At 48.1% G+C, this 23,949-nt stretch overlaps 1 protein-coding gene across 10 annotated transcripts in view; it reads right to left on the bottom strand.

Annotated features, from left to right (window-relative positions):
- Nucleotides 1-23,949, bottom strand: part of KDM2B (lysine demethylase 2B) — a 218,450-nt gene that overhangs the window by 70,016 nt on the left and 124,485 nt on the right. For all 10 annotated transcript variants that reach the window (XM_089775275.1, XM_075898615.2, XM_006135978.5 and 7 more), the window contains one exon: nt 10,177-10,263. In XM_089775275.1, coding sequence (XP_089631401.1) covers nt 10,177-10,263 — 87 coding nt within the window. The remainder of the gene's footprint in view (nt 1-10,176; nt 10,264-23,949) is intronic.

The following is a 23,949-nucleotide window of genomic DNA, read 5'->3' on the forward strand; positions in this document are numbered from 1 at the left end:
TCTCAATTGTAGCGTAATTCTGCTCCGTGGGGGACAGCTTTTTGCTGAGGTACGCCACAGGGTGTCTCCTGTCCCCTGCCCCGTCCTGCATCAGCACTGCCCCCAACCCAATGTTAGAGGCGTCGGTGCACAACCAAAAGGGCTTGTTGAAATCCGGGCTGGCCAGCACGGGTTCCTGGGCCAAGGCATTCTTTATGCTCTGGAACCCCTCCTCACAGGCCGCTGACCACACCACCCGGTCCGGCCTCTCCTTCTTGGTGAGGTCCGTGATCGGGGCTACAACCTCACTGAACCCCTTCACAAACCTCCTGTAGTAGTTGGCCAGGCCCACAAATGCCTGGACCTGCTTCTTTGTTTGGGGAACCGGCCAATTCTTAATGGCCTCCACCTTCAGGGGCTCGGGGCGCACCGCCCCACTGCCGACCCTGTGCCCCAGATAGGTCACTTCGGCAGCCCCCATCCTGCATTTGGACACCTTGACAGTCAGGTTGGCCTCCCCGAGTCGCCGCAGCACTGCCCCCACGTGATTGAGGTGGTCCCGCCAAGAGTCACTGAAAATGGCCAGGTCGTCAATATAGGCCATGGCGAAACCCCCCAGCCCTTGCAGGATCTCGTTGATCAGCCTCATAAAGGTGGCCCCGGAATTCCGCATGCCGAAGGGCAGCACCTTGAACTCATACAGGCCAGACTCCACTATGAATGCAGATTTCTCCTGCGCATCCGCATCCAGGGGGATCTGCCAGTACCCCCTAGTCAGGTCCAGAGTACTTATAAACCTTGCCCCCCCCAGTGTATCTAACAGATCCTCTATCCTGGGGGTGGGGAAGGGGTCAGGCTGAGTGATAGCATTTAACTTCCTGTAGTCTACGCAAAACCTCATGGTCCTGTCCTTTTTAGGTACCATCACAATAGGGGATGCCCAGGGGCTCCGGGACCTGGTGATTATGCCCATGGCCAGCATGCTCTCCACCTCCTCCTGAATCTGCCTCTGCATCTCCCCCTTGGCCCTATAAGCTCTGCTGGGTGCTGGCCGGGGCCCTGTCGTGTGGATAGAATGTGATATCCTGTCTGTGAGCCCCGGCCTGTTGGAGAACGTTCGCCGGTGGTGCTTCAGTAGCGCCAGCAACTCCCCCCTCTGCAGGGAGGTCAAACCCTCCCCCATCTCTATGCTCTCGAGGGGCGTCTCTTCCTGACTCTCCGCCACCATATCCACCAAAGGGATGGACATGGCTTCCTCCTCAGCACAACAGATCATGTTCACATTCACCCCCCTCTCCATGTACGCCTTCATCCTGTTCACGTGCACCGTTTGCACCCCACCCCGGCCACTGGCCTTCCTCACATCATAGGTCACTTCGTTCACCCTCTCCACTACCTCATAGGGCCCGCTCCAAACATCCTGCATCTTATTCCTCCTCACCGGGTCCAGCACCAACACCAAGTCCCCTATTTCGAATGCCCTCTCCACGGCATCTGTGTCATACCAGGCCTTCTGGGCCCCTTGGCTGTCACTCAAGTTCTCCCGAACCAACTCCATCATTTCCTTCAGCCTGTCCTTGAACTGTGTCACATACTCAGTCACCGGCTGCTCTGCCACTTCTACATTGCCCTCCCAGGCATCCCGGATCAAGTCCAGGGGCCCCCGGACCTGCCTCCCATAGAGCAGCTCGAAGGGAGCAAACCCCGTGGAGTCCTGGGCCACACTCCTGTAGGCATATAACAGGTAAGGCAGCAGCACATCCCAATCGTTCTGGCGCCTGTCCACATACATCTTCAGCATGGACTTCAGAGTCCCATTGAACCTCTCTACTAGCCCATTCGTCTGTGGATGATAGGGGGCAGCCTTCAGGTGCTTGACCCCACACAATGCCCACAACTGCCTGAACACCACGGACATGAAGTTCGACCCGCGGTCAGACAGGACCTCCCTGGGGAAACCCACCCTGCTGAACACAGTGAACAAGGCTGTTGCCACCGTCTCTGCCTCCACGTTGGACAGAGCCACGGCCTCTGGGTACCTCGTAGCAAAGTCTACCACTACCAGAATGTACTTCTTCCCATTCCTGGAGGGCCTCGGAAGCGGGCCCACAATATCCATTGACACTCGGGCAAAGGCCTCCCCAATAATGGGCAGAGGCTGCAGGGGCGCCTTGCGGGGCCCCCTGGATCCCTTCCGCTTCTGGCACAACTCGCAGCTTCGGCAATATTCCCTCACCGACCCGAACATGCGCGGCCAGTAGAAGTTCTGCTCCAGCCTGTCACAAGTCTTGCCCACTCCCAGATGCCCTGCGAATGGACTGTCATGGGCCATCCTCAATAATTCCTCCCTGTACGCCTCCGGCACCACCAGCTGCCTGCGCGTCGCTGCCTGGGAACCCTTCTTCCCCAGGGGGGGCTCCCTGTATAGCAGCCCCTCTTGTATGAGAAATCTGCCCCTCTCCTCAGTAGCTGGGGTCTGGTTCTGGGCCTCCTCCCTGGCTCTCTCCAGGGACTCATCGCTCTGCTGGGCCGCCTGGAACTCCTGCTGTGTGCCCCTCAGCGCTGGAGCAGCATCCGCCCCCTCGGGCGCCCTCTCAACCTCCCCCGCCTGGGGCACACTCTGGGCCTGATCTCCCTCTGCCCCGCTGCTACCTGCCGGGGCATCGGCTTCACCCCCATATTCTTTCTGTGACCTGGTCACCACGTTAACCTGGCTGGGCATATCCGCTAGGTCGTTCCCCACCAAGACATCCGCGGGAATCAAGTCCCGGACAGCCACCAACACCTGCCCCCTGAAGTCCCCCCACTCAAGATGGACTCTAGCTACAGGCAGGCTCACCGAGTACTCCGACAAGGCCACTATGGTTATACTGTCCCCGGGCACCATGTCCTCCGGTCTCACCAGGTGCCCCTTGACTATTGTGATGTCCGAGCCAGTGTCTCGCCAGCCACTGCATCTAACTCCATTGACCTTCGCCTCCCCCATAAACTTCTCACTGCCCTTCCACGCCTCCGTCCTGACATACCGGGTGAGCTCACTGCCCTCCCTCACTCCTCCGTAGGTTACATTGTTAACATTAGCTACTGCATCACTCACATCTGGACTCAGGGCGGTGTCAGGGGCCTCGCTGGGGTCCAAGAGCCCAGCCTGCGTGCACACTGTAATTGAATTGGTGCTTATAGAACGGCTGGGAGCCCCCGGCCTGGGGCCGCTCCTTAGGTCTGGACAGTCAGGCCTTATATGGCCAGATCGGCCACAGTGATAGCACTTGGCTTGCCTATCCCTGAGGAGGGCACCCCTGCTCTCGGGGCTCCTCCGCATCCCCTCGATGGATTCTGGGCCGGGTCTGCTCCTGAACCCCTCCCTCTGTTTAGACTGGGGGGATAGGAGCCGAGTCTTCCCCCCGGGTCTGTGCCCATCCCGCGCCCTGTTCTGGGTGTGGGCATCTGCAATCTCTGCAGCCCGTAGGACCGATTCGGGCTCTCGATCACACACAGCCGCCCTGACCTCGTCAGGCACCACATTCAGAAACTGCTCCAGGGTGACCAAATCCAGCAGTTTCTCATAATCCCCGTTTACTTTTGCCCCCATCACCCACCTTTTAACAAAGCCCATCAGCTTATGGGCACATTCCACATAAGAACAATCATTGGACATCCTAAAACTCCTGAACTTAACCCGGTGGGATTCAGGGGTAACCCTGAACCGCCTCAGTGCATAGTCCTTGAACCGCCCGTAGTCCAATGCTTCCTCCTCCCCCATGTCATTGAATACCTCCCTGGCCTTGCCAGTCAGTTTGGTCATCAGGACAGGCATGCGCTGCTCGTCTGGGATCCGGTTCACGTTGCAGATGCGCTCGAAAGTGGCCAAAAACTCCTCGATATTGTCATTATCGCTGTAGACAGGACAGATCCTCTCCCAGCTCTTGTTGGCAAGCGGAGCTGGGCTCGCAGGTTGCTGGACCCTTTGTTGTGCCTCCAGTATCTGGAGTTGGCGCCGCTGGGAACTTTCCTCCGCTGCCCTCTCCTCCATGCGCCGTGCGTGGGCCTCTCTCTCCACCTTTGCACGTATCTCTGCCAGGGCCCTCTCGTGTTCTAGCTCCCTTTCTCTCGCTGCCTGTTGCCTCTTGATTTCCTCCGTAACCGCATCTGTAGCCTCGGGTGGGGGCTGCTCCTTGGCCCGCAGGTCGTCCTGCAGCAGCAAAATTGTCAGCTGCTGCTTAGTAGTCTTCTGTAGGAAGCCAATGCCCCTCTGTGAGCACAAATCCTTCAGAGCCTCTCTGCTCAGGCTCTCATATGGGCGCTGCTGACTCATTTCGGCTGCCCTTTAACCAACCGCACTCTCAGTACTAAAAATCAAATTTAGACAGCGTGGGGTCTTGATCCCAAAGCTCAATTGACCAAGATCTGTGGATCCTGCCGACTACGCCACTGTGACGGACCGGGCCGTGTCTGGGCACAGCTTAGGGTGTCCGCTCAGGGCGAATTGCTCAAATCCGGGGCTCTTTACAGTCCCCCTGACTGGCGACCTCTCCAAACAGGCCACAAACCAGTCTCACAGAGCGCTTCAGCAGCCTGCCTGAAGCCTCCCGAGCAAAACCCCTCCGACACCCCAGCAATATCCGTGCCCCAGATGGCCCCGGGCCTATACACAGGTGGGGGGTCCTAGCACCCAATCCCACCTACCCCGAACAAGTTCTGTCCGGTTCCAAGAAACCAGCCACAGATCCCTGGTCAATTTACCCTCTGGACCTTACCACAAATCACGCTGGGCCAATCCTTTAGAATCTATATCTAAAGGTTTATTATTACAAGAAAGAAAAGCTTGAGAGTAAGGTTATTAAAGTACAGTACGTTACATGCACCGAATCTCCCAGTTCTCGATGCAGGCTCTAGCAGAGATGTTGCAGCTGCTGGTTAAAAGTCCTTATTGCACATCCTACGATCAGGATGGGTTCCCAGGTCTTCCGGGCTCTTCAATCCCTGCAGTGCTGCCTCTGGGATGAAGTGCTGAGCTGAGAACCAAAATGGCCTCGACCACATGGCCTATTTATCTCCTTCCTGGCCTCTTCTGGTCTCAGCCGGTCACCTGGTCCTCAGCCTCTCTCTGCTGGCAGCCCTTGGGTCTCCGCCCTCCTGCTTTAGGTGTGTCTTTGGGCCATCAAGGGCCATTGTTCCACAGGGCTTTGCTACCCAGCCTGTCCATAGCAATGCTCAACCACATTCACAGAAATATTCAGCTTCCACACATATTACAGATTCCTACCTACACACATAGACATTATACATTCACATAAATAGCGTACATAAGATCAACAAACAATTCAATCCCCATTCAATCCCCCCATATCAATTTCTGGGGCCAACACCCCCACCCAGGGGTGCAGCAGCGATCTGGCTGCTTCCCTCCAATTCAGCAACGTGACACAAGCGCCTTACCATGCCTGCCTGTTTCCAAATAGCACAAGTCCAAATGCTCCCTTGAAAACTCCCTGTACCTAGTATGCAGTGGTTGCTTTGAAGCCGTGGTCATCAACCGGTAGATCATGATCTACTGGTCAATCTCAGGGGCTCTAAGAGTCGCTTGAGCCTTCTCTGAACTGCGCACCTGCGCAGTACATTTAAATCTGATTTCCTCATTCGAGGAGCAGCTAATTACCAAGCAACAACAACAGGTGAGTAGCTGCATGGAATGGTGGGAGCTGGGAGGTCGGGAGGGCTGAAACACCCCGGCCAGCTGACTGTGGCTTTCAGCTGAAAGGCTGCCCCGCGCTCCAGCTGATTGGCGGCTTCTCCTCTGCGCCTGCCCACGTGAAGCGCCCTGGCTGAGCACCATAGCCAGCTGGCCAGGCAGCCGCTTCTCTTCGCTCCAGCCCAGCTGCCCTGAGGTCAGCCTGGAAGGAGCGCAGGTTGGAGGCTTCCCTCCGTGGCTGGTGTAGGGAACTCCCTGCCCCCAACCTTGTTCCCTCTCCCCTGCCCCAAACCTGTCCCCCGCCCTCCTGTTCCCTCTCTCTTGCCCCCCACCCCACTGCAGAAACCTGCCCCTCCTCTACAGAAACCGGCCCCCCGGCACCCTGCCCCCCTGCAGAAACCAGTTCCCTCTGGCACCCTGTCCCCTACTGCAGAAACCTGTCCCCCTGCCTTCCCCACTACAGAAACCTGTCCCCTTGCTCCCCTCTGCAGAAACCTGTCCCCACCAGCACCCGGTCCCCTGCTGCAGAAACCTGTCCTTCTGGTACCCCTCCCCCTCTCCTCTGCCCCGACTGGCAACCCGGTTCCCTGCCCCAGAACCCACTAGCACCCCTCCCCAGTACTGTGTCCCCTGCTCCCAAATGACTTTTCTATGGGTCAGTGACCCTTGACTCAAGGCAGGTTCCCTGCCATTCTCATAAATAAAGACAATGCAGAAACTTTTTGTGTTTAACATAATATTTTATTTAAAAATGAAGCCTGGCCAACAAACCCCCAATTGGGGCCAAGCCCCCATCTGGCCACAACCACTCCTGCACTCCCCCTTCCCCAGACCCTAGACCTGAGCCTATCAAACATTGGAACCTCCTGCCCGGAGCCCCTCACATACCCCAATCTAAATTCCTGAACCCTCACATCCACAAGCCTGTGGCTTGCTTAGCCCCCCAACACTGCCCAGCCTGGAGCCTGAGCCAGTGTCCCCTTCTCCACCTCCTCCTGCATCCACATTTCCTCCTAGAGCTTGCACCTCTCACCCCTTCCCACACCCAAATCCCTCATTCCCACCCCAGAGCCTACACATCCTGTCTCAACCCAGTGAGGGTACAGCTAGACTGCAGGAGTTTTTCAGCATTCCAGAGATATCCCAGAAAAACTCTTCTGCATCCAGGGTTGTTTGTTCTTCTGCTTTTTTAGTGGAAGAGCAAATATGATCTTTTAGTCACCCCTATTTTCCTCTTTCCACGAGGAATAAGGGGGCTTCCAAAAGAAGGGGTTTTTTCCTGACATTTGGTCCAGTCTAGACAGGCCAAATGTTGGAAAAACCTCTTCCTACAGATTTAGAAAAAAAAAAGCAGCAGTATAAGGATTGGGGATAGCAAGTGATGGAGAGGAGGAGAATAGAGAGGGCGGGGCTTCAAGGAAGGAGCGAGGCGGTAGATCTTGCCTTGGTCTGTCATTTAAAAAGTGATCTTGGGTGTAAAAAGGTTGGAAACCACTGCTTTAAAGCAAAACTTCAGCCTTGCACAGAACACATCTCAACTGTCTTTTCAGAGACCTTCCCTGTATGTTAACTAATTAAGGATAGGTTTAACACAATGAAACTCTTGTAATGTGTGCCCATGTAACTTTTTGTTACAGTGGGAACAGTAGCCAGCTCGCTTGCATATTCCCTGGCTCCACCAACTGTCCACCTGGCACAGATCTGCAAGCAAAAGTGGACAAGGGGTAATGTGTTTAGGAAACAAATGGAGTAGAGGAACACACTCCTGGAGAAGATTTGGGCAGAGGATGGCAGAGGCGCAGGACAGGAAAGCCTGAAGGGAAGTGTTAGTGAGGCAAAAAGAGAAAATCTTGGCAGTGATGGTGGCATGCATGGAGAAGATACTCCCCACCTCAAGATCCCTTACACCCTGTGCAAAATCACTTTCCCTCCTCCTCCAGTTCCCTTAGCCTCTACTCCTAAGAGTCTTATGTTCTTATGAGTCCCAGGACACAGGAGGAACGGGGTGGGGGCGGGAGGGTTGAGAAGGTACTGAAGGGCAACCTCACACTAAACCTCCAGAGTCTTGAGATGGAAAAGGCTGTCCTCCTTGCATTTCTGGACACTCCCACCCCTTCAGTTTCCCACCACGGACTTCTTTTCTTTCCCTACTGCCTTACTTAAATAAAAATGCATGATCTCTGAACAACTGTCTCTTTATTGCCTCTACTACAGGTGTGGGGTGGGATTACTGGCAAACACAGAAAATGCATGGGCCCCTCCTAGAATCCCAAAACTGGCCATTCATAAAATGTTTTTTCAGAGCCTCTCTGATCTGCGCTGCCCCAACCTGTGCTCTCCTTATTGCCAGGGCTCGATAAGCTATGTAATTTACTCGCCCATGGCAAGTAGATTACATCCCAGAAGAGCCAGGTTTGGGTGATCTGCACATGCGCAGAATGCCGGGCAGCACGGCTGGCGAGTGGGGCTCGCCGCGGCTCAGCGAGCCCTGCTTATCACTCTAGTGTCTGGCTGCTCAAAATCTCTGGGTAGGCTGCCACCACAAAAGGAATGTTGCATTTGCTATGGTCCAACCTCATCAGGAGACTCCTAAACCTTCCTTTTAAATGCCCAAAAGCACATTCAAGTACCATTCTGCACTTGCTCAGCCTGTAGTTGAACCACTCCTTACTGGGCTCCAGGTTGCCCAGGTACAGCTTCATGAGCCATGGGAACAAGCAGTAGGCTGGGTCACCAATGATCACTATTCTCATGTCTACCTCTCTGATTCTGACTTTCTGATCTGGGAAAAAAGTTCCAGTGTGCATCTTCCTAAAGAGGCAGGAGTTCCTAAAGATGCATGTGTCATGCACCCTTCCCGACCATCCCACACGGATGTTGGTGAAACAGTCTTTGTAATGCGCCAGGGCCTGCAGCACCATAGAGAAGTACCCTTTGCAGTTTATGCACTCTGTGGCAAGGTGGTCAGAGGCCAAGATAGGGGTGTGTATTCCATCTTTTGCCCCACTGCATTTAGGGAACCCCACTGTGGCAAAGCCATCCACTATGGCAGGGCTGCGAAACCTTTTTTGTGTCAGGGCTGCTGATACACAGAAAAATCAATTACTGAAGAGCCCTGGGGGGGGGGGGGGGAGAGGGGGTCCAATCTAGTAGATTTTTGTGGACTTTAGCTGCAGTGGGAGGGGGGAGTCGAGGGGTGAAAGGGGCTGGAGCATCAGCACAGGGTCCTCAATGCTGGGAGAGCCCTGAGCCTTGGGGGCCAGATCTAGGCAAGCTGGGGGCTGCATCTGGCCCCTAGGCCTCAGGTTCTCCACTATGGTTTCCATGTTTCCCAGAGTCAAAACTCAATGGTATTGATTGAGTTAACTACCGGTACAACAACAGCCCCCACTGTTGATTTCCTCACTCCAAACTGATTCCCAATTAACTGGTAGCTGTCTGGTGTGCCCCTTTCTATGGCGGGCCCTGTGGGGCTGGAGCAGCCTGTTGCCTACGACATGGTGCGGAGATGCTCCAACCCTCACCAGTTAACCAGAACCAGTAAACATCATCCATATCACCCATTAAGGGTAATGCTCATCAGTTAGCCTTTCACATCTCTAGTTGAAATGCATTCTTTTTCATTACCCTCCAGCTAATCAGCTAAAATACATTATAAATAGTAATTAAGCCTCATAATATCTGTATGAAATAAAAAGTGCATTATTTACAATATACAGATGGGAAAACTGGGAGGGTAAAGGTGCATCTACACAGCAGGGCTTAATATGCGTAGCTTATTTCAAAACTGAGAGCTTCTACACAGCCCTTATATCGAAACAGAACACTCTTCTTCCAACTTCCTTTACTCCTCATTCAATGAGGCTTCAGAAATTGGAGTAAGAAGTCCTCTAGCTTGACAGTATTTCAACATTATTTCAAAATAACTGCCCGTTGTGTAGACACAGACTACGTTATTTTGAGATGCTCCAATGCTAGTTCCTTCGAAATAATGTTGCTGTGTAGACATGCCCAAAGTGATTTGTCATAGGCTATGCAGCTGGCCAAGAACACATAAATCAATTAAAACCCCCTCTCTCCAGTCAAAAGCATTTACTATGAGTACACAGTTTTCAGTTCTTCAACGGGCACCAACATTCTCAAACTTTATCGTGGTTTAATAACTAGCTGTCAAATTACAATTTTTTTTACAGTAATGCTCTTATTGAATGAATGTGAAAACTGTCTGAAAACAATATATTACTAGTTATTTTTAAAGAATCAAATATGTAAATAGGGACTACACAGATGTTTTTAAAACTGGAAGTGAAAGTTTCTCCCTATGGAAGCATCTGAATCCTGTATTTCACCATCTGATTGTATTATAAACCAATTGAAATACAGGATCAATAATAAGAAAGCTCACAGTCCCTAAAAAAAATCTTATCAAACTACATAGCAGAACAAATACAGAAACCTTGCATTGAAATGATTACCAGGCAAAGTTTGCAAATGTGACTTATTACCTTTGTGGTCTTCTTAGGCCAGGTTACCACAGGGACCCCCGAAATGGCAAGATTCTGATCGTCATCAGCATGTTCCTTCAGAATATTCTGTTTCAAATTAAAGCAGCTTAATTAGACAGAGAGCTATTTTTGAAAATTAAGAGATGAATAGTATGAAGAGTGTTACTTCTGTCTATCTAGGTTAACTTTGTAGATGTAAATTATTTGAGAATTTCCAAATCTCCAAACATTCAATCCCACTATAAATCTCTTAATCTAACCGCGAAGATTGGCGGTCCACTTAATGTGAAGCCTTCTGCAAAGAGTACAAAAGAACAACAAGTCTCATCATGGAATATTATTAATTTTTAATGGAAAATGGAATATTAAGTTCCTAAAGCACCCAAACATAAAATTAAAATAAAATATACCATGCATATGTGCTTGTTAGTAGGGTTGTTAAAACAGTTAACTGGTAAGCATGAGGTGTATTGGTACGAAAGATGTTAAATATTGACTGACTAATCAAATAGTTGATGCATTTTGCATCAACTATTTGATTAGTCGATAGGGTACTTCCACCTCTGAAGTATAACAGCTGCCCTAGGACTGTTGCTACACTTCAAAGGTAGAAGTGCTGCGTGGACTCCCTCACTGACCCTGGGCTCCGTGTAGCACTGCTGCTTTGAAAAGCTATGGGGAGCCTGGCATCGGGCTCCATGTGGCATTTCAAAGCAGCAGCGCCGCACAGAGCCCGATGTCAGCAGGGGAGTCCCCTGCTGATCCCAGGCTGCATGCAGCATTTCAAAGCAATAGTACCACATGGAGCCCAAAGTCTGGCCCCAGGCTTCAAGCAGCACTGCCGCTTTGAAGTATCCCCTCTTCCCTCTCTCCCCCCTTTGCTGCTTCCATCTGATAGAGGCAGCAAGGGTGGGAAGCAACTGGTCAACTAGCCTGTCGACTATCCAATAAGCATTTGCTGGTCAACTAGTCCTTCACATCCCGAACAGGTACACTTATTAGTTAACCAGTCCTTGCCAGCCATCTCCGGTGGCAACCAGCCACACCAGGCTGGAGCAACCCCAACCACAAAAGAGCTAGGTGGTGAGACCTCATTGCTGCAGTGGGATGCTGACAGCAAGCCCCAAGTTAAAACACTTAATCTTTTTAACATCTCTATTGTTAGACAATGTTCAAAGGCACATGAAGAACATTGACCAAAAGCAATGAAATGTGATGAAGACAATAGAAAGTCCCAAGTCCAATACCATCTGCCACAGGCATAAGATCTCTTTTCGTTCCTGTTCCTACAACACTTAGCACAATGGGGTACTGGCAAAGGTTCTTAGCAACTATAACATAAATAATCACCATCACCAGTTGCATGGCAGACAACTATCATTGGGGTATTGGCATATTTCAGATACCAAGGAATTGAATCAAGATGGAGCACTGCAAATAATATTCAACTCCATCAGCATTCAGATGAAGAGCATGATCATTTTCCATGGCAACCCTACATGTATTCTTATCTTTCCTGTGGAAATTTGCTTAATTATTTCTATATCAGGTACGGCCCTCAGGTTTCTGAAAATTTACTAACAAAGTTTCAGATGGGAGAATTTGAGGTCAGAGTATTAAGCAAAGAAATTGGCCTTCTTCTGAATGCTTTTGTTTGAATGCTATCTACTGGATTTCTTGCAAGTGAGCTTCATTGGTTCCCAACTGCTGACATTGGGAATAGTTTTCATTACCATGTAACTCAATACAGAAACACAGGATTATTCTAATTAGAAACTGTTTTTATGTATAACAAATTGTACAAGTAGGAATATCCATAATCAGCTCCCTGTGCTTGTCTCTATGATTACAAACGGAGCTGCAGAGTCCTCCACTTTGGATTCAAGTATCTACACTGTACACACGAATTTAGTTCAAAGTCCAATGAAGATTCCATTGCTTTGCTGAAAACTGAAGTCCAAATGAGCCATCATACATTAGAAAAAAAAATCATTCCAGTAAAGTAAACAAGATCTGTCAGTTGAAAGTAACCTCATATTTCAACTGACAAGATAACCACAGACATATTAATAGCGTTGATCTTTTATTGTACTAACTTCTTGAAAAAACGTCATTAGATGACAATAGACACTAGGCATTCCCAGTCCCCAGAGTAGAATTTTAATCATTAGAAATTTCAGATAGTATATAAAAGGATCTTCAAACACACTGATTGGTTTTAATAGGAAATGCACATGGAATAACGCAAACTAATTACACATGCTGTCCTTTTGTAAATATCAAACTGACATGGTGATGTTGCTATGTAGCCAAGATCTAGATCCTGGCCCAGTTAACTGCCTGAACACACCAGGCAGTGGCACGTACCCAGATAATGTAGTAAGACATCCTCTCAGGAAAATGCAGGCCATATGTGAAAGTGGTTTAAAGCACCACAGGGGAACTTTTTGCAGAGCAATAGGTTAATGGACTGTCATGCATAAGGACAGAAACATACAGACATCTGTACAGTGGCTTTGTCATGTCCCTTTTGACCATATTACAGGTGAATATTGTGATAATTATACAGGTCTCATAATTATACATGGCCTCCCAGCTCAGGGGAGAGAAGGGAGCAGTACCCTTTCAGTTGATATAAAACATCGTCTTGGTGTTGTCCATCATTACCAGGACTCGCTTGCACTGCAGAGGAGGCAGAAACACGTGACAAGTGAGCCAGACTACCTGAGTTCCCAAACACAGATGTGCAAGCCCATGTCTATGATCAACCAGAGGGCTTGCGTGCGTACCTTGTTCAGGTTTGTCCCACACCCATGTTCAAAGTGTCTGTCACCAAGGAAACCTCTGACTGTGGCCCTGCAAAGGGGACCCACACATACACTGTGTGGGGCTGTATCCACCAATCGAGGGAGTACAGGATCGCCAGCAGTACCATGACTGCATAGTCGAGGGGATCCCTGGATGGCACAAACACTGACGCTAGCCATGCATGTACCAGGTGCAGACAGAGAAGCCTCATACAATTGCACACTGTTGAAAGACGGCACCTTTGCAGCTCTGAGTTGAGGCTTGCCATGGTCTAAAACCAGGACTCAGGTAAGGAAATGGTTACCCAAGTAGAATCAAGAAGGGCCCTAATGAACTCTGTTCATTGCATGGGAAAGAGAGTGGATCTTGGCACACTGAGAATGAGACCCAGAAGAGAGAATGTGGCCTTGACCAGGTCTACATGCCAGAGCACCTGCTCTCTTGATCTGCCTTTGATCAACCAACTGTCCAGGTACAGGAAAACTTGCACCCAATTCCGTTGTAGAAATGCCGTCATTACTACCATGCACTTTGTGAAGACTTTTGGTGCTATTGCCAGGCCAAATGGCAACACCATGAACTGGTAATGTCTGAGCACCACTACAAAAATCGCAGGAATCGGGAGTGGGTCAGGATACTAGAAATGTGAAAATATGTATCTTTCTGTTTGAGGGTGGTGTACCAGTCCTCCAGATCCAGGGAAGGGATAATGGAGGCTAGGGAGACCACACAGAAATGAAGCTTTCGTATGAAAGCATTTGAATTCCTTTGGCCTTGGAAATACAGAAATGCCAGGAGTACTGTCAAGACCATGTTCAGGACCCAACAATTTGAGGTTACTTGAATCCAGGCACCATAAAAGTAGAACAAACAGTACCCAAAAGGAGAAGGACATAGTGTCTGGTGCTCCGCCCTTGGGCATACCCTCAAAGTGATGCTGGGGCCCATGGGGTTATTTGCAGGCACCCTAGCACTGCATGAAAAAGGAGCAAGGAGGTCCCTTCCGACTATTATGCCCAATGGCATCCTGGATCTTGTCTGGGAGGGCTAAAGAAAAAGTGTGCAAGCTATTGTGGCCTAAAAACCTGGCACCGGGAGGTGGGCATCTGGATCCCAAGGGATTTTAAAGTGACTTTGGAATTCTTCAGGTTTATGAAGTTGGGAGTCCATTTTCTCTATGGAAACACCCAAACCATCGAAAGGCAGGTCTGTGATGGTGCGGTGAATCTCAGCTCGGAGGCTGTAAAACTGCAGCCACAATTACAGTAGATGGCAATCCCCGTAGTCTTAGTATTGATAGCCAAGCCCATGAAGTCAAAGGATAACTGTCTTGGACACTGTGAAGTCACCCTGCACCATCACCACAAATTCCTCCTTTGCCTCTGTGGATGGATTACACGATGTCAAGGACAATATTCTCAATCATGACACATAGCTCATTGCTGAGCTATGTGACTTTGTCCTCACCCACAACAATTTCCATGTGGGGATAATTTATGCCTTCAAGTTAGCAGCTCTGTTATGGGAACCTGCATGACCCCACAACATGCCAACATTTTTATGGCTGACTTAGAATAACATTTCTTCAAAACCCTCTCCCCTAGCACTTCTACTCTATTTACACTACCTTGATGACATCATTATACGGACCCACAAGATTGAGATCTTTGAAGAATTCCACAGGGATTCCAACAATTTCCCACCCCCTACTATCAACCTCAGCCTGAACCAGTCCACACAAGAGATTAATTTCCAGGACACACTACAGCACAAATAAATGATGGTCACATAAATACCACCCTATACCAGAAACCTACTGACCGCTATTCTTACCTACATGCCTCTAGGTTGCATTCAGGATTCATCACAGGATCCATTGTCTATAGCCAAGCCGTAAGATACACTGGATCTGCTCCAAGCCCACAGATAGAGACAAACACCTACAAGATCTTTATCAGGCATTCTTAAAACTTACATACCCAGCTGTAGAAATGAGGAAACAGATTGACAGAGCCAGACGAGTACCCAGAAATCACCTATTTCAATACAGGCCAACAAGGAAAATAATAGAACACCACTGGTCAACACCTATAGCCCCAGCTTAAACCCCTGGAATGCATCATTGACAAACTATCCTGGAAAATGATCCCCCACTCCCACAGACCAGGTTGAGAGGCTGTCTGTAGGACTTGCCAGCAGCCACACATCACACCACAGAAACACTCAACCAGGAACCTACCCCTGCAACAAATCTCATTACCAACTCTGTCCACATATTTATACAAGCAACACCATCACAGGACCTAACCTGATAAGCTCATACACCAGCACATCCACTAATGCGATGTATGCCATTAAGTGCCAGCAATGCCCCCTGTCCAGTTTGGCCAATATACGTGGCATTCTCTGCATCCAAGGATAAATGGACACAAATCTGACATCAGAAATGGTAGGTATGCAGAAACCTGTAGGGGAACATTTTAACCTCCTGGGATATTCAGTAATGGATATAAATTAGCCATCTTTCAACAAAAGAATTTTAGCAACAGTTTACAGAGGGAGTCAGCTGAACTGGACGTCATTTATAAGTTCAATACTATCAACTTAGATTTGAATAAAGATCTTAAATTAGGGATGTGAAAAGTGTAGCTGTTTACACAATTAACCAATGAGCTTGGGGTCATCAGTTAACCTTCACAGTTACATGCAATATCCTTCCCTCCCCCCTTTCCTTGCACTATCCTGCTGCCTTTGATAGGCAGGAGCCAGTGTATGCAGGGAGCTGGTTTTCAAGCCAGCTCCCTGTGTGTACCAACTTCCTCAGAGCCTCCTGTACTCACCCCACCCACACACACACTGCTACCTTTGATACAGAGGCATAAGTGCAGAGGGAGCAGGCAGGTGCTGATGCGTGTACGTTTTCAGCAGTTACACGATTATACAATGAAACCCTTTTTTAACATTCCTAACGTTAACTGGTTAACACGCTACAAAGGCAATTTCATTTCCGCACCAAATACTGTGAATGAGGCACATTCACCCTGACTTAATTAGCTTCATTAATACTGGGCCTACAATTGACTGGTAATTTCTTTTGCTGTTTTATACACTCTGTAGTCTGTAATTTCCACTCTAACTCATCTGATGAAGTGGGTTTTACCCATTAAAGCTCATGACCTAATAAATTTGTTGCTGTAAGGTGCCACAGGTCAGCTTGTTGTTTTTATAGTTACAGACCAACATGGCTATCCCTCTGAGCCTCTCTAGCTACACTACAAAGACCTTGTGAAAGGAAGTACTAGAGAAGAACTACTTGCTAAGCAAGAAGTGAGAAGCTCCAACAACCATCATTGGCAAAGAAGGAACTGAGGCGGGAGTCAGGTCAGCAGGGGTATTATATGCAATGTTGAGAGGCATCACCTCAGCCAACCTGACAGGTACTGCTAGTGAAAAATCTTCTGGCGATTGTACACTCAGCACACAGGCACACACATATGGGAATGCACATGAGCACTCTTAGGCAGGAACGATGTTGCTAGCCTGTGTTTGCCAGAAGCTGGGAATGGGTGACAGGGGTTGGATTAAATGATTACCTGTTCTGTTCATTCCTTCAGAAGCACTAGGCATTGGCCACTGTCAGAAGACCACATACTGGGCTAGATGGACCTTTGATCTGATACAATATGACTGGGCTTTCCTTATATCTTTAATCTTCCTTTAAGGTAATTTTTGTTTATCATTTATTTACATGTTACACAAATAGCTTTTCTATAACCTACTCGTTTAAAGCAGGGGAAGCAAAATACTGCCTGTGGGCTAAATCTGGCACACTATGCTGCTGGGTCCAGCCTATGACCCAGTGGGAGCCTCAGGCGGGCTCCCTTGCCTGCCCTGCCCTCATATGCGGTCCAGGGAGGTCAGCTGAAGGGGCCATGTGTTTCTCCAAGTGCCACAAGCTGTGGAGGAAGGAAAGGCTTCATGTGCTGCCCCTGCGCCCAGCACAATTTCACATCTCTCACTGGCCTGAGATTCTCTGTCTCATGTCACTCAGAGAAGCACATGTCCCACCCTTAGACAGTTGCTCTGAATGGTGTGCGAAGGGATGGAGCTGGCAGGGAACCTGTCTGAGAGACCTGCTGGACTGCTGGCTGGGAGTTACCTAGAACCCTACATCTCTTCCTGCCCTCCAACACTCTGTCCCTCATCTTGCACCCCTGCCCTAGGTCACAACCCTAACCCTCTGCACCCTTCACTCCTGCACCCATACCCTCTCCTGGAACCTGCACCACAATCGCTTGTCCCAGATCACAACTCAAATTCTTGCACCCTCTCTGGCATCTCTGCCCCAGGTCACAACTCCCTCCAAAACTCTGCACCGCGTTCTTGTACCTCTCTTCCAGGTCAGAATCCTCTTCTGCACCCATTTCATACCTTCTTCAAGACTCTCCTCCCCAATCCTCTGTGCCAGGTCACAACCCCATTGTAGTAAGAAGAGGGCCTGAAACAAAAGCCTATGTAGCACAGGCCTAGTTTGAGGGCTGAGGCCTAGCTAACAATGGACAAAGGTTGGCTAACATAAAGCAAAGCTAAACTGTGAGCAAGAGGCAGGCCCCTGCTCACACACCTGAGCATGAACAAGGCTGAGAGTGTAAAACACAAATTGATAACAGGCCCAGGTGTAGACAAGTAATTGGTACCAGGTACCGACTGTTAAACAGTTGGTACTCGTCATAAGTTGAAAGCACATTCCAAAAAGAAGGTACCACCAGCTCGTTATAAAGGACCTTAGTATCCACACTCCCCATGGATACCAACCCAGGTTTAGCAAAGTGTCTAAAATGACAGCACGATGGATAGAGAGGTTCTAATCAAACTATGAAGCGCAGGATGATGTGTGGTATCTAAGTATCATCAGAGGGTGGCAACCTAACATGTCAGTAGTGTTGTGTAACTTCTTGTACCTGTATATAAAATTGTTTCTTGAGGGGACAGTCTTTGTCCAGCTGGGGGGGCAGTGGGATATCCCACTGTTACAGGGTATATATTCCCATCGTTACAGATTACATATGTGTAGTGATTTGGCAGAGTCTACTGATAACTATTAGTGTATTAACAATAAACCTGGCTGGGCACCTTCGATCCTTATTTGTAGTCTTGGGGGGGGCTCTCTCAGGGTCTGCTGTGGTGACTAATTGTGCAAGTCAGCATAACACACATCGCTGAGCACACACACAACCTTCTGGTTATCATTACTGACAGAGCCAGAGACCTGTCAGGACACCACAACAGTAAATCTTGACCTTAATACATCAATGACACGATTACACCCCTCCTGCCTTAGATCACAACCCAAAACCCGTGTACCCTTCCTCCAGGTCAGAATCCTCTCCTGCACCTATAAGCCAACTGGACCCTGCACCAACCTGCACTCCTATCACCTGGCCCAGGTCACAACCCCCTCCTTCACCCAAACTCCCTACTGCACCCTGGTCCTCTACCCTGAGCTTCCTTCTGTACCCAACCTCCGTTCTAGACCCTGTACATCTTTCATTAATATCATGGAAGAATGAGGCTCTTGACCACCTATAAAATTATTGCCACCCCTGATATAAAGAGACAACATCTCTGAAGGGATATCTAAAGATTCTGCTGTATCGGGAATGTCTGAAATTAAACTCTTCTATGTTTTAAAAAAAGCATATTATAGCAGGTTCATTTCTTAACTTAAGGGAATTTTTTTCTATATAGCATTTTAGTCTTCTTTATGCTTCAGAGAGACAGTGCTCTGTGGAAAACAGGATGTGGGTAATTAAACAGGTGAAACAAACTATTCAGTGATGAGACATTTCACAGAACCAGTTGGGGTAAATCATATACAATTCAAATCTCCTATCAGATGCAGGGATATAGTCAAATAATAGGAGATTGGATTACTAAAGTATATTGCAAGTACAACTTAATTAGCAACATGAAAACTATTTGATAATCAAGTAGAAGACTCTTTGAGGTGAAGTAATTAGTTTTCCTGGTAAGAAGGGAAACTGAAAACGAAATTTGTGTAAGTTCCTTATAGATCATATGAGCTCCTAAATCATGTGACACTATTAAACGGGGACACCACAATCAAACTAACAGCTCTAGAGATTGAAATTGCATTTATCAATAAGACAGATGTAGTCCGACAGAGCCAGAGGAAGGCTACCCATGCTGCCTTACCAATGTGGCTCTATCCAGGAAAGAGAAGAGCTCAGCTCCACCCTCAATTCAATCCTTAATTTATCTGACAACAAGGGGGTCAATTAGTATCAGCAGTGGCTGTGGTTTTGTGACCTGGACACCTGCCCACTGAGAGCTGAGCTCAGAAGTCTCTCCATAGCTATTAGGTGGTGACCACTTTCAATCACTACCAAATAAGATTGGTACAAGTGACCTAGAGTCAGAGATGAAAGGTTACATCTAGCAGAAAATGGTGGAGTGTGTTGCATGCACCCTAAAACAGGACATACACATCTCTCTCATATATAAAACTTTTTTCCTGTGGGATGACAGAGTAATGTCATCTGGGTTGCCTTGCCCCCCCTCAGCCTCAGCAGAGTCAGAGGGGAAGCGGCATCCCTGACTCAAGGCAGGATGGGAACCCTTCACTGTTGAGGCTGGGGCAATTCTCCCCACTCTGAGCGGGGTCTGGAGCTGGGCGCGAGGGAGGGGAGGGCCCCAGAAGGTAGGGGTCCAGACCCAGCCCAATCGTTCTCCTGACCCTTTGTTATGGAATGCCCTGAGCTCCCCCCTGGCCCCTGCCCCCCCATAAGAGGGTTGGGGGCAAGGGCGGCTCCTTAATGACGCTCTGGGGCCCTGTCAGGAAGCACCTCCAGTTCCCCGCTCTGCCACCTGCTGCCAGGCTCCAGCTCCCACAGCCTGGTAACCTCTCAGCACCTTGGTGGAGGAGACTGCAGGGAGTTCAGCGAGCTCTGCTGTTCATTCCCCCCATCCCCGCCACTTCCCATCCAGCTGCCTCTGGCCCCAGTTCTGCTTCTGGACCAGGAAGCAGAACTGAGGCCAGAAGCAGCTGGATGGAAAGCAGCAGGGATGTGAGAGCAACATAACATTATTGCGGCTCTGCTAGGCTGGAAGGAGAGCTGTGGAGGAGGCTGGGAGAGGGTGGAACCAGCTTTGGAGGAGGGGAGGGGCCACTGCTTCCCAGGGAGGCCCTGGCACAAGGTTGGGCAGTGCTACCTCCTCTCATAACAAGGCTCCTTCCAGGGGGGCATGCTATGGAGAAGGAGAGAGTCTCAGAGGGGAGGAGGGTGCCTTCTCGATAATTTGGTGTCTCTCTGGATAGTGGAGTATGGGGTTGGAAAAGGGGCCTTCCTCTGGAGGGCCCTCTGTAGGAAGGGACCACCTCCTATGGAGAGTCTATCTGGATGGGCACCCTCTACCGTAAAGGACAGGAAGAAGGGTAGAGTGTAAGGTAATTTCCCATCAGCCACAGCGGGGTTGTAGCAGCCACAAAGTGGGGGTTGGTGTGGGGAGCAGGGGGCGCAACCCTCTAGTATGCATTAAAAAGCAAAGGCTCACTAATGCTCCTGCACAAAATCTGTCAATTAAAAATGCCTCCCTAAATATTGTTTGATCTGTCATGTATAGAGAAAGCATCTCCTTGTGAGCAGCTGATCAACAGAGAAAAAGACTGAAAAATAATGGTTCCCAAATTCTGATCCATAGAGTGTTGGCTGGTCACATAGTGATGATTCTGCTGCTTATTTCCCTAATACTACCTTCCTATGTAAGTCATTGTTGTAGCTGCCCTAGAGCGGTTATTCTATTGCCAGTGGGATGGGAATGAGTCCATGCAATTGTGTCTTGGAGGGGAAATGCTATATGAGACTACTGGGGTCCATACAATGAGAAAGTCTGAGAACCCATGCTTTTAAAAATAAAAATCCAGGCCTCAGAAAAGACCCTAAACTTGGATCTTTTAGTAGACACAGGAACAAGAGCAAAACTTGTAATGATGCCAGGTAGCAACAGCCTTCTTGGCAGCATCAAAAGCTGGAATCACTCAAAGACTCTTCAAGCCAAGCACAGCAGTGATGCCTAATAAATTAGAAATGTTCTTGCTTTCTCTTTGTGAAAAAACTCATTCTGGCATATTCACAGAACAATTCCACTCTCACTCTCCTAGAATTGCTAACCCTCCAGGATTGACCTGGAGTCTCCAAGGATTAAAGATTAATTTTAATTAAAGATTATGTTATGTGATGATGGCATAGATCACATTGGTGGATGAGAACCTGATGTGGTTCTTTGATGGTCTTTATTGTACAAATATGTGGACAGAATTGGCAATGGGGTATATTGCAGGGATAGGTTCCTTGGTAAGTGTTTCTGTGGTGTAGCTGCTGGTGAGTATTTGCTTCAGGTTGTGTGTAGGGATGTGAAAGGTTAACCAGTAAGCAGCACCCTTAAAGGGTGATGCTCACCAATTCCAACCCCCACCAGTTAACCAGAGCAGCACCCTGCCTGCCTTTCGTATGAAGCTGCTTCAGCCCCACAGGGCCTGCTGCAATGGGGTCTGCTTTGGATGTCCATATAAACCACATCAGGGACTCATCCACCAATGTGATCTATGCCATCATGCGCTAGCAATGTCCATCTGCCATATACATTGGCCAAACTGGACAGACTCTGTGCCAAAAGGATAAATGGACACAAATCAGATATCAAGAAAGGTAACATACATAAACCAGGAGAACTCTCATTAACCTTCCTAGACACTCCTGTCCATGGACAGTCATTAATAGAATTAAAAGTAGCCATCATTCTACAAAAAACTTCAAAACCAGACTACAAAGAGAAACAGCAGAGCTGCAATTCATTTGCAAATTTAATGCAATCAAATTAGGACTGAATGATTTAGATTGGTTCTCTCATTACAAAGGCAATTTTCCTTCTCTTTGTATTCACACCTCCCCACCAGAGTGAGTAACATCCACTCTGAGTGAAGTGGCCTTGTTAACACTGGTCCTATACTTGATAAGTAACTCTTTTCTTTTGTTATATGTGTGTGCACACGCGTGTTTGTGTGTGTCCCTGCCTGTGTAACTTCCACTCCAATTCATCTGGTGAAGTGGGTTTTACACACAAAAGTTTATGCAGTTAGTCCTGAAGGTGCCACAGGATTCCTTTTTGGTTTTGCAGATACAGACAAACACGACTACCCCTGAGATGAATCTCTAGTTTTTAATACTGCAAAAGCATTCTTTGTATTTGTCTGTCTGTGGTGATAAATTCCCATGGTTTTAGTTTCCTCTTAGATAACATTTTCTTGAGGCATGAGATAACCAAGACCTCTCAGTAGCCTGCCAAATTCCCAGCCTGGAACGTGCTCTATTTTTATTGAAATCTGAGCCTGACGAAAACCTTTCATTTTAAACCTTAACATTGCCACTGAAAACTCTCATAGTCTTTCAAATTCAAGAAGGCAGATGTACAGAGAGCTTAATTTTCTCCTTAGCTACACCTCTCCCTAACTGCCTTTTTGATCTCTAGAAATTTACCTTTCATTTAAAAATCAAGTCTCTACACATATCATGGTTGCAAATATAACTTTCAGAATGTAACAACATAGAATAATCACTCCAAGAAATGTTAACGGACCCTCTTTATCTCAGAGAAAAGTTAACTCCTCAATTATGCTCATTTAAATGTCAACATTGTTGTCTGTTACACTTATTGATCAAAGCTGAAGAAAGAACAAAGATGGTATTTAAAATTTGCATTAGGGTTGTAAGATACATGACTGTTCAGTTACATGCTAACTGCATCAAAGTTTAGCTTCCTCCAGCACTGACTCCTTCCTACTCCCCCGCCCTCATTTGCCACTCCAGGAGGCAGTGGGGAGCAGGGGGAAAGATGTGGGTCTGCAGAGCCTGTTCCCCACACATATTGAGGTAACAGAGGCAGCTTCAGGATTCGGGGGGGGGGGGGGGGGTGAGAGGTGGATCCAATGTTCCTGGGAAGCCAGCTTAAAAGCTGCCTCCCCACAAGCATTGTCTCCTATCTCCCACAGCCTTGTTGCTTCTGATACAGAGACAGCAAGGGGAGAATGTGTGAAGACGATAGGATTAACTAATAAATCCAGGCTTATTGGTTAATTGTGTAGCCATCCACATGCTGACATCCCTAATCTGCACAATCTACTGAGAGTGACATTTCATTTTGGTGTCCAAGAGAATGAAATTTGGGAGATATTGCCATTTATTTTTCCTCCCAATCAAAAAGAGAAATATCTTAGCAAAACATCTGATCTCTAGGAAGAAGAAACCAAGCCAAAGGACTCAGCACAGTCTATGGGTATATACAACCACCACCGAGGGACAGCTGATATGTGTAATTGTATTTTGAACATCTGCACAATTTACTGTAAATAACATCTCAGTTTGGCATTTTAAAGGATGAAGACTATTTTGTAAGTGGAACCTGGATTTTGTGGAGCTTGGCTGAATACCACAATCTTTCTTCTCTGCCCAATTCAACTCCTGCTCTTAGGACATAATTCAGATTTCAAATGAGATGGCTGCAAATCATAAAACAGCTACCATGATCTGTGCAAACACTCAAATATATACCTAGTAACAATTCCAAAAGTATTGAACAGAATTGTACTCTCAGCGACATACCAAAATGAGTACCATGCATTATGATTCCAGGCTCCAAGTTTGTGGAAGATGGCTGTGCTACACACTATGACTACATCTACACTACAGGTTTTGCCAGAAGAGGCAATTCAAATGAAGTGCTGATTAGTATTTTCTCCAGAGGCATAAGGATCTTGCACAAAAATGGGGTTTGTACAAAAAGGAAACGTCCACACCGCATGTTTTTATGCAAAAACCTCATGTGAAAAAATGATCGGAAGAGATTATACAAATGAAGCACGAGAAAATGCTAATCAGTACTTCATTT

This window comes from Pelodiscus sinensis, chromosome Z, assembly GCF_052426305.1.
Source record: "Pelodiscus sinensis isolate ZL-2025 chromosome Z, ASM5242630v1, whole genome shotgun sequence".
NCBI classification, from domain to species: domain Eukaryota; kingdom Metazoa; phylum Chordata; order Testudines; family Trionychidae; genus Pelodiscus; species Pelodiscus sinensis.